The sequence below is a fragment of the Bos javanicus genome, chromosome 9 (assembly GCF_032452875.1).
Source record: "Bos javanicus breed banteng chromosome 9, ARS-OSU_banteng_1.0, whole genome shotgun sequence".
NCBI lineage: Eukaryota > Metazoa > Chordata > Mammalia > Artiodactyla > Bovidae > Bos > Bos javanicus.
In genome coordinates this window covers 76,151,313-76,162,991 of record NC_083876.1, presented here as the reverse complement: position 1 = coordinate 76,162,991, position 11,679 = coordinate 76,151,313, and the positions used below count along the sequence as shown (strand labels likewise).

The following is an 11,679-nucleotide window of genomic DNA, read 5'->3' as shown; positions in this document are numbered from 1 at the left end:
AAAAACTGCAATCGAATAAGATAATGAAGTTTAAAGTGGCTATTAAAAGGTAAAAGTTTTTCTTTCTACTATTACATTTTAATAACGATATCCTATTAATTTAGGGATTTGGTTGTTTATGAACAAACAAGGTAACATTCATTTAGTTTTTTTAAATAAACTACATCAATATCTACTCATGTGAATTTGATATCCATTCTCAGGAAAATAAGCATCAAAATAACATTGCAAAATAAGCCCTCATTGTTATAAAGGAACCAATGATGTATATGAAGTAAATATATACATTATTATATATAATATAGATTATTATAGACAGTATTATATATAATATAGCTACATAGACAGTATTATATATTATATAGCTACATACTCTATTATATATAATATAGTATTGTATATAATACTATGTTATATACATTTTTTTCTTCAGCTGTATTTTCTAGGTGTTCACCAAATTATCAACAGTGACCATCTCCAAATAATAGTTGGAAGGGAGAGTTTCTTCAGAGTAGTGAAACACCAAAGAAAGGAACCTAGTTCATTTAGCAGAATTCTGTAAACAGGATATTTACATAGATTATTTCAATATATTTATTCAGTGAAAAAAATGGTTTCACATACCAGATTTTTTAATGCATCTGAATCTTTATTCTACAACACAAGCAACATAAATACAATATCTTTTAAAATATTTTCTCTTTAGAATTTTCATTTTCACCTCAGATAAAATGTACACAAAATACACTTGCAAGCTTGCTTACAGGAACCTGTTTAACAACAGACAGATTATATCAAATCAAATAGTTATATCAACATATAAAGGACAGTAGTTTTCATTTTTTAAAAAATAAATGTGACCAACCGACTGAATAAGAAGGCAAAACAAAAGCTGTACTTCCTTGACAAGTCCTTTGGGGTAAACAAAATGCTTCAAGGCTCCTGGTGCAGGGGATTGCAAAGATGAGTTTTGCATTCTATGGATAAAATGGTATACTGACTCAAATCATTATGGCTATACCAAGCTTCAGTAATTTATAATTTTCAAAGAAAACAAGTCTAGTCTTTGGCATAATACAAGAAAGGATAAAAGGACCCTTACCACCCATTGGCTTTACACTTAAGACTGGGAAATGGTAGTAGGGGAACCGATTGTAACATAATTTATCTAAGTCTATTCCTCTTAGAACAGCAGGAAAATCATCTCTTGGCACAATTAGGGCAAGAAACTTACTGTTGGCTCTCCCCTCCCACTAAAAACAAATCAAGAAACAAAACCAGACAAAGCAAGCCTTTCCCTCTGGGCACTTGCTCCTGCCCCGATCATGCCATACCTTGGGATTCTACCACATGGTTTCAGTTCAAGTGAAACCCCAAATACCAAAAGCATTAGCCTTTGTCCAATTTTACCTATTTTGTGGGAAACCAATTTTTATTAGAGCAAACTACTTCCAACAAAAATCAGATGAAAGACGTCAGAGGGAGGGACAGAGTTGCCTGCACTTAACCATGAGGCAGCCACGGTGGCCACTGGCGCCTGGTGGAGTCAGGGCCATGCACTTCCAATGTGAACAGACAATATACTTCACATGTTAGTTCAAAAGACTGGCATTTAGATTCCTCCCTCCCCTTTTTGGCACCAGTTGGTAAGACAAAAATTATTTCTAGAGATTAACTTTTAAAATTTAATTCAATATCAGTTATTATTAAAAGAACTAAATGCACACATAATTTCCAAAAATTATCATGGGAAATGCAACTGCCATAGGAAAGCTTCAATTATTTCCATCTGCCGAGGCAAAAACTTCAGTCCTCGATATCACTGACATTGATATGCTTTCTCATCTAATTCTAGTAAATATAGTCCTTATTTTCCACTTATATAACAGTTTAAATAATGTCAGGATACTTAGAGAAGTCTTTAAAGAAACTTACTGAACTAATAAAAATTATGTGTAATTAATATGTTTATAAAAGGGAGATTATTTTAAGGTACTTAATTTTTTTCTCTTATATTTTTTTCATAGAAAAAGAATTTGCAAAGTGAATTAAGTGAATAAAGAGTTAGGAGATAAACTAAGGCCCCATTTATATGTAACATGATTAAGATTTCACTGTACTCCCAAAACATACCGATGCACTTTGATGTTTTTCTCATCATTTGGAAGATGAGATAATAGATATGGTCTCGATTGGGTAGATATGTGCACAAATATAACATATTTACCGTAAAGTCCTTAAAACAGGCACATATGCTGCTCAGAAAGGAGTTGGTTCAGTATGCAAGTTCCCATGAAGCCATTTGGTAGACTCTTTACAGATACACTGGAAATTAAAATATTAATTTACACCAGACAGTTAAGTGAAAAATGAAGGCACATCCAGTAGTATGATACCATCTTGATGTGCTGATATTCTGGTGACAGATGAGGGATATAAAACTACTGGCAAGGGAGCAACTACTCAAACATTTCTAGAGCCAGGAGCCAAGGTTATGATGGAATCAGCATGGAAACATCTCATCAAAACTGTGTGGACAGAAGAAATTAAAACACTACATACTTTAAAATCACCTTCAGTACAAGTCAAAAAGTCAACATGATACAAAAGGTTGTCCATAGAGTTAATGTTTCTAAATACAAAGACGAGAAACTCACACTGATCTCACTGTTCCATAGAACGTATACATTCATTGTCTTCTAGCTTGTAAAAATCAATTGTTGGCATGATAAACCTGGAAACTGGGAAGATCGAACAGGAATGCTGTAGAGAATCCAAGTTGTCTGCCCAAGGGGAAGTTCAGTTTTTCTCTAGTGCTTGATAAGTTAGGCTGATCTTAAAGGGAGTAGTTAGAAACTTTGTCCAGGCATTGGTTCTGAAAGTGTGGTCCCCAGATCAGCAGCACTGGCCTCAACTGGAAACTGTTAGAAAATCAATGCAAAATGCAAATCCGTAGGCCTACTGAATTGGATACTCTGGCATGGGCCCAGGAATGTGTGTCTTAACCCTCCAGGTGATTCTGACGTGTGCTGAAGTTTGACAACTACTGTTGTAAAGTCATAAGATACTAGACAACCACTGCTTGAACCTTTAGGATAGGAATTAACAGTACAAGTAACTCCTGGTGGTTGAAATGGCTGGAGGGACCAGAGGTGGATGGAATTCAGCAGAAGCTGACTGCAGTTTTATCAGTACGATGGCCAGCTAGTCTCTCCTTTCTGGACCCCGGCCCCACGCAACCCCCACTTTGCATTATTATACAAAGATAGAGGGGAAAGATTTTGTATGGTGCGAGTGGTGTGTTCTTCAGTTAATTAGTGCTCCTCTTTACAAGGAAATTAGGCATTGTTCTCAAGTAAGTTTTCTCTTACGTTATCCCAGGGGATGATTTTTTTTTTTGGTCTATCTTCCCTGAAGTAATCATTGTATTTTGGAAATCTAAATGGTGTTTTAATCAAAAATCTTGATTAAGTTATTAGTTACTTCCACATCAAACACATATATTACAATATAGCCAGAGGAAAGGGATCTCACAGAAAGACAGAGACGAAGTTTTCTAGATTGCTCTACTCGTGAACAAGGAGAACACATTTTTTTTTGGATGAGGCATAATTATAAATGAGTTCTTTATCCAGTTTCATACATCTTACCATATAATAAGCTCATATATCCAATTAAAAAGTGCTTAAAAATAGTCGTTTGCTTTTTAAGGCCACACTAAATCTCCCTAAATGGTACCCAAGCAGATGTAAATTCTGTCATCCACTTAATGCAATATGTTGGATTTTCCTTTTGCCTGTTTCCTTATCTACAAAGCAAGTAGACTATTTAGGTGTTACAGTATATGTTACTATGGATAGTGGCCTGATGCCCGCAGTACTTGAATCTTTAAGCTATCCTGTCTGACTAGCTGTTTCCTCTTCAGAGAACGCACTTTTGAAAAATGGTCATTTTTTTGTGCATATTCCCAAAGTTTGATGATGACCTACCATTTAGTCCCACTTACTTCCTAGGGAAGCAGAGAGGCACTGTTGGCTACAGGGCACTTTATTCTGAGTGATTAAATGGTAATTGAAAAAGGTCAACAGATCCTTTCATTCCAGACACCGACCGTCATGTTTTTCTGTATAACATCTGGCCACAGACAATATTATTTTCCAATATTTCCACCTAATTTGGTGAGTTTTTAAAATTTCCACTGAGGATCTGCTTTAAATGTTTAGATTTGGTTTCTTTATATTATATATGACCTTATTATGCCTAAGCACTATCTTATTCTTTTTAAAATTCTATATGAAAAATCTCTATAACACTGTAGATAGGGACATCAATGAACTATCTTCAGCTTATTTTAACTGTTTAATTTCCGGAAACACTGAAGTGTTTGCGCACTTAGACATGGTGTTGCAGAGAGGCCTTGGCCTTTGAATTCAGAAATGTCTCTTTAGCAACCAACTTTACCCTTTGAGTTATCTTGGACAAGTTTTCTGAACCTCTCTGGGTCTGCATCCTCATCTGAAAAAAGGAGGACTACAATACTTGTTTCACAGTGTTCTTGTGGGAGTTAAATATGGTATCTAGGTTAAGGTCCACAGTCTCAGAAGCACTCAGTGATCTCTCCCCACCCCCTGCTGTTTGTAACCTCTTGCTACTATTATCAACTCCAAACAAAGGTCTTCATTTGCTTAGTTTCATGGGACTGAAGACATGAACACATTTTTCTTTCTGAGAAAACTTTCCTACGTGAGCAATACTGTGATGTATTTGGAGAAGTCAAAAGTGTCTGTTAACATAATTGTATTACCTTCTTATAGTTAAGGCTGTGTGACTTTCTCAGCTGACTTTGTATAAGCCCTCTCCTTAGAACAATAAGAACAGCAAAGCCTAGTGATCATTGTACCAAGAAGTTTCAATTTAAAGGTACTACGGAATTATGTTAACATTTTGGCATGTTGGATTTAGTCTAAGCTGATAGATGTTAGTATCTGCGCTGGTCAGTCAAATAGCCTCAAAGTGGTAAACAGGTGTCCTAGTTTTGTATTGATGGAGAAGGCAGAAAAATAATCATAAGGGGAGAGATGACAAGAGGGTGTAAAGAGGCAGCCTAAGCATCTGTAAAAGCTCATCAGAAGATGCACGAGGTAGGAGAGATGCCGTGAGCAATTTATTGGCCCTCCCTCAAATCTCCCGTGGCAAGGAGTAATCTGTTGTAGACTGTGGTGTAACTGGCTGGGCTGTTCAGTCAGGAATTCTTCTGCACTTGAGTTTTACAGGTGCTTCTTCAAGTTGGAAAAGATGAACACTTTATGAAAATATTAGAAAAAGAATAAATCTCAACCATAGCGTAACACATTTTTGGCAGTAAATACAGGCAATTAAAAGCAAGGTGCAAAATCTTATTCTGCTTAGATCTGAAAATATATGGTACTAGCTGTTGAAACTACAAAGACTTGTCTTGACCTTGGTCTCTCAGAGACCATGGGAGGGGATGAAAGAGATGGGAAAAGGCAGAAACACCAGGAAGAATGATGGACTGACGGGGCACTCTGGGAAGAGACCACTCAACTAAGGGGTTTTTAATTATCTCTTTTTCCCTGTGAAGATTTGACTGACTTCACCGTGACCTGAAGTACTATTCTTTGGAGATTATTTGCATCAAGCAATGTCCTTTTTGAAAACTGCTGATACCTCTGAAAAGTATTACTGTGGCTTAGCTAACTTTCCAGCTGAAATCTGACATGGATATGGTGCACAGTGCACGCTGGGAATGGAGATGGGCTGAAGACCCCTGTAGGCCTAGGGGTGGTCTAGAGAGAAGACGATGCGAGGGGACTGAAACCCTCTGACAAAATTGTAGGTAGAGAACAGATGTACATTCTCTCATCTTTTATTCTTGGGACCTGTAATTAAGCTGGTACTAGAGCAGAGTTTGAATACAGTGTGGGGTAAACTTGTTTTCATAACTGCACCATGGATCCCGTCATAGAGAATAAATTCTGATTTCCAAGCAGTTAACAACTTCTAGAACATGACATTCATAAATGGAGACTGGCTTCCTTAGAACTTTTGTACTTTATAAAAAGTGCTAGGTATAAATGTTTTGTAATTAATTTGCTAATACTCTGCTTTGCTGAAGCTCCTCTCTCACTTCCGTAGCTTGTGGAATACTCACAGGTTCACGGGGAAATGAGCCTTAGCTAAGCTACAAAAAGAAAGAGAACAACCATGTGTATGGCTTTCGTTAAAAAAAAAAGTACCCAACTTTGAATTCCACTTAAAAAATATACAAAGTCAAAAGTACAGCACACAACTCACTGCTATCCCAACAACTCATTGCCTGTTAAGATCAAATTGTTCATCTGTCTCTAAACCTGCATTATTGTCTAATGAGCAAAAACTGAAGGCAAGGAGTGTTTTGTGGAACTGGACACATGTCTTCTGAATTCTGTGGTGATCTCTAGATGGCGTAGCGAATGATAAGGTTTTCTACGTTAGAATGCCTAAATAAATCAGGGAGCCCTGTCTTCCTCTTAACCTTGTATAGAGTTCTACATTCCCATGGAAGACAAAATTTAAAAATACTAACACTGAATAAAGCTGTCGGTTTTAAATCCTTACTTCCATACTGAAGAGTTGATGCTTTAGGGATAAGATGTTCAATTTTCAGTAATTATTAGGAGTTGGGAAAATTACGACATATATCTTAGCAACTAACTCTTTAGAATGTGTATGAGTGGGCTTGACTGAGGAATTGCAATCACTTTTATAATTTAATATTAAATACACGTAAATAATAAGACAAAAATTCCAAACTGTTTAGTGTTAATGAGGAAAAAAAAAATCTGCTTAAAACAATGGCCTGAATAAAAAGGCCTCAAACAGATGGCCAATCTATTTGCCAGAGAGGAGAAATATTTTAAATTGAAAAATGTTATTTCCTAAATTTCATTCTATGACCTTTTCTCCTGTAGTTTTATGTTATTTTGAGACTACAGCATATATAAACGACACTATTCATATGATTGTTGTCTAATACTTTCAGATTTTAAATGGTTTCGTCATCTTTTTTCCCACCCCTTCCAACTGTCTTCCTACCCCTATACTTCCTGCCCCCTTCCCTGAGAAGTCAGCTCACTGGACGGCAAATTCTCGAGTTCCTTTTTTCCAAACATGTTGATATAAACTGAGTTGTTTTGTTTTCTTAAAAACCAAATGTTCTACCTTATATTTGGATTATTGTGGAGCATAGAAATGTCTGTGCAACAAGGAGCTAAGGCACCATTTTTGCTTTCCCTTTTCATTTCTTGCCTTGGGAGCAAAAGCAAAGACTAGTGGGACTGTCAGGGTGGCCAGTCAAGACATTTGGCGCTGTATCAGCCAATACCACTGGGTACTGTGCATCAAAGGTTTCCATGCCACAGGCTTAAAACCCTGCCAGGAAAGAACTTTCCTCCTTTAGAAGCAGGGACATGAAGGCACAACAGTACCTTACATGAAGTTGGCGAATACCAACCAGAACATCTTGACAACCTAGGAACAATTCTGAAATATTCTGGAATATTTTACAGAGGAAGTGAATCTTCCCTTTCTTGATTAGGACACCCAAGAATACATTTTTCTAACTGTTTCTTCCCTGCCGAACTCATAATCATAATATATATCTTTTTCCAATTAATCCTGTCTGTTATGAGATGTCTGCGTGTACATCAGCTTGACTTACCACCAGATATTTCTTTAGCTATTGCATTTTTTAAAATAACGAATCAGTGGATCAATGTAGTGTTTTCATAGGAGTGGTCCTTAAAAGTGACCCATTTGGGGATAACAGTACAGGCAAATGCATTGGGAAGTAAGATTTAGAAATGAGTCAAGGAATGTAGACTCTTCAGAAACGCGCTGCCAAATTAGAGTATCACTTGTGTCATCCACACATAACCGTAGTTTCCAGAATAGCCCCAGTGCTGATTAGTTAGGGATGGACGGGGTGTTCTCTGAGACACTGGGGCTGGTGGTGAGGAAAATGCTATCAGTTGGATTGGCAGACATACTTTAAACCCTCCTAGCATTTTTCCTCGGGCCTGGAAGGTGGGTCTTCTACATAATGATGTCATAGACACGGCCCACTCTGCCGAGCCATTCTCTCACAGCCTGGCGAACTCTGATGTCAGTCACGTGACAGGTGAGCTGGCTGATACACGGAAACACTGCTGGCTGGAGGGCTGTGAAGGTCTGGTCTGGGAGGATCTGAATCTGATTGAGGACTGTTAGCACCATGTTGGTCCATGCCTAAGAGAAATGAATTAAGAGAATGAGCAGTTTTCTCCAGTGGTTTCATTTGTACACTTGAGTCTGGCTAATCTGCAAATGAGTTTTCTCAGGCTTCCGGCTTCAGTAAGTTAGTCTTTACTTTAATTTAATGTGCTTATAATTAAATGTCAGCTTAAGTTCATATATATAAAGGGTAGCAGAGACTCCTCTAACATTAGGAATATCTTATTTTCAATTTTTACAAAGTATAAAATTCTTATTCTTCAGATGTTTAAAAAATCTCTTGGCTTCTCATAATGAGAGTTTCATAGGCCATAAAACACTTAATCAATAGCCTCTATAACACCTAGAAAACTTGGAAGAAGTCTTCCCTGGTAGCTCAGATGGCAAAGAGATGGCAATGCAGGAGACCCAGGTTTGACCCCTGCATCAGGAAGATTCCCTGGAGAAGGGAATGGCAACCCACTCCAGTATTCTGGCCAGGAGAATTCCATGGACAGAGGAGACTGGTGGGCTACAGTCCATGGGGTCGCAAAGAGTCAGACATGACTAAGTGACTAACACTTTCACTTTTTGCCTTAATTTAGGATAACTTCTAAAATTATGGGGCTTCCCCAATGGTTCAGCAGATAAAGAATCCTCCTACAATGCAGGAGACACAGGAGATGCGGGTTCAATTCCGGGGTTGGGAAGGTCCCTTGGAAAAAGAAATGGCACTCCACTCTAGCATTCTTGCCTATGGACAGAGAAGCCTGGCGGACTACAGTCCAAAAGGTCACAGAGTCAAACATGATTAAGCATGCGGGCATAGCATAGCATCTAAAGTTATAAGCAAATCTCCAACACATGAAAAAGCAACTATCATTTATTTGTCAAAAAGGTCATCTGTTAAAGAATAACCTTACATCTCAATCTGGATACTTTCTCAAATTTTGTCTAAGATAATTTTTGTGGATTCTGAATTAAGAAGTTTTAAGTTCTATGTCCAAGATACATCAGTGCAAAAAAGTAGCTTGCAAGATACATACTAATTTCAAATTTATGTTCATTATAAGAAAACACTCCTGTATAGGCTTACAGAGTCCTGCCCAATTGCTCCTAACTTACTGTGCCTGCAACAGAAATCTACAATTTAAGATAAACATCCAGATTATTTCTAAAGGGCCCTGGATGAATCTAGATTCCTCTATTTCTTTTCCCATCTCCTCTTTTCTTAAATTGAACAAAATGGTGCCATTATTCTTTACTTCTCAAGCTCATTTTTGGGATGTACCATAGAATTACAATTATTAAATATATAAAGGAATAGGAACACTCTGAAGAATGAGAATTTTGTGCTCAGAATGGGCTAGAACAACGATTCACTGGAATAACCACATAATGTGTACTTTGCCTTTTCCATTTACGTAAGTTTTCCCAACTAGAGAATTGCTTCAGTGCTAACTTCAAAGGGGAAACTCAGGACTGGATGCCAGTTAAAGTCCATTCATTTTCTAAGCTTTGGAGTCATCTTATTTACACAGCGGGGGGTGGGGGGGGGAGGAGGGGTCCTAATTCTGGACATTCTGGACAGTATCTGTTATAATCCATAAAAAGAATTTCTGAAATTATCTGAGAGTAAGATTTCAGTTTCACAAGGATATACTGATGGATCCTATATCTTGGAGGCTCGGGACGTGTCTGAGTGCTCCCAGAGGGGGGACAGGTGGATCCCTTGTACCTAGCCACCCTCCTGCATAGCCAGGCGCAGCCCTTTGCATCCTCTGGTGAGCGGGGACCCACCTGGATCTGGGCTTCTGCGTCCCTCGCGGAGACACTCCGGGAGCTGCCGGTGGAGCCGGAGCGGGGCCTCTTCTCCTGGCGCAGCAGCTCAGGGCCGGCGCTGAAAGAGTGCCGCATCTGCCCCTGGTCCACCAGGTGCTGGGGTCGCTGGAGCAGTGGGGAGCCTTGGCCCCTGGCGCCCAGCACCTCTCCCTTCTTCTCCACCTTGATCTCTTTGGGGAAGACAGGCAGGTTGTGCTGCTGTTTCCTCCTCTTGTACTCGGTCATCAGCTTTGAGATGGTCTTGTCGGCTGCCATGGTATAGATTTTGTTGCCCGCGTTCTCCCACCACTCCTTCTTGCGGCTGGGATCCTTCTTCTCCACCTTGGGGCTCGGGGGCAGCAGCAGCAGCTCCCCGCTGGTCCCCCTCAGGCTCAGAGGCTCGCCGGCATGATCCCGGGTCTGACTGCGGTCATCCTCGGAAGGCGTGTCTTTCCCTGAGAAGCCCCCGGTGGAAGGGGTGGAGGACTCCGACTGGAAGGAGGGAAGGATGAAGAAAGGGTCACTCTTGAAGATTGGGGCCTCCTCCATACTGTTTTCCAGGTCCAGGTGCATCTGGATGTAGTTGTTACACAGCTCCATGCACAGCTTGTGAAGCCTCTTGACCAGCCACACCCAGTCCGCGTTGCTGACGGGCTGGACGCTGAGCGAGGGCATCCGAGCCCTCCACTGCCTCTTTTCTTTGCCTCTCGGGGGGCTCACCTGGGCAGTCTCCTCAAAAATGTCTTCATCTTCTGATGAACACTGCTGGGACGAATCTGTGCTCCTCTCATCGTCCTCAAAAAGGACCTTCTTCACTTGGTCAGCAGTGATGGTTTCTTGGTTGCTAAGAACAGCACAGACCAGTGCGTGGAAATAAATGTTGAAACTCATGGCAGACTGGCGGTAGAGGTTGGCAGCGCCCCCTATGCCAGACACTTTCTTCAGCAGGCACTTCAGCCCTGGGCTGGTGTCAAACTCTCTGGCCGTCCTGTAGGAGTCCAGCAGGAGGTCAAAGATGACGGCCAGGTTCTGCATGGAGATGTATCTGAGGAAGCCAGCCAGCTTGGTTTCTGGCCCTTGGATCTTCTCCTCCCCAGGAGAGGGGCCTTTGACAAACTCTTCTAATAAGATATCATATAAGTTCTGGAGTAATACTTGATGGGATAGTAAACTCACCACAATTTCCCTGAAAGAAACACTTCAAATGAAAGAAAAAAAAAAAGTATTGGTTAAAAGCCTGCTGCCTTATATGAGTTACCTTAAAGCAAAACCAGAATGACTAGACAAAATGACAAACTACTCGTATTTTAATGTCTTTCTTCAAAAAGGACAAATTTTTTGGATGACATTACAGGATGACAAATCATAAATAATGGAATTCCTGACCAAAAAAATTCTAGGAGCTATAGAATTAATGTTATGATACTGAGTTAACAGTTGTCAACAAGCCTTGGGAAATAGAGCGATTTTATAAAAACTTTTTAACATAGGCACAATTACAGTATATAACCTGTTTTCTTCTGTGGTTATGAGTAGTAAACAAACCAAGAAAACAACAGTTTCTGTTGAGTTATATTAATTTTAGGCTTGCCAGGTGGCACCAGTGGT

The 11,679-nt window shown here is 39.5% G+C and overlaps 1 protein-coding gene across 2 annotated transcripts in view; it reads right to left on the bottom strand.

The window, feature by feature from the left end:
* Nucleotides 1-627: 627 nt before the first annotated feature.
* Nucleotides 628-11,679, bottom strand: part of ARFGEF3 (ARFGEF family member 3) — a 177,229-nt gene continuing 166,177 nt past the window's right edge. For both annotated transcript variants that reach the window (XM_061428114.1, XM_061428116.1), the window contains 2 exons: nucleotides 10,051-11,269; nucleotides 628-8,286 (listed from right to left, as the gene is read on the bottom strand). In XM_061428114.1, coding sequence (XP_061284098.1) covers nucleotides 8,095-8,286; nucleotides 10,051-11,269 — 1,411 coding nt within the window. In that variant the 3' untranslated portion in view covers nucleotides 628-8,094. The remainder of the gene's footprint in view (nucleotides 8,287-10,050; nucleotides 11,270-11,679) is intronic.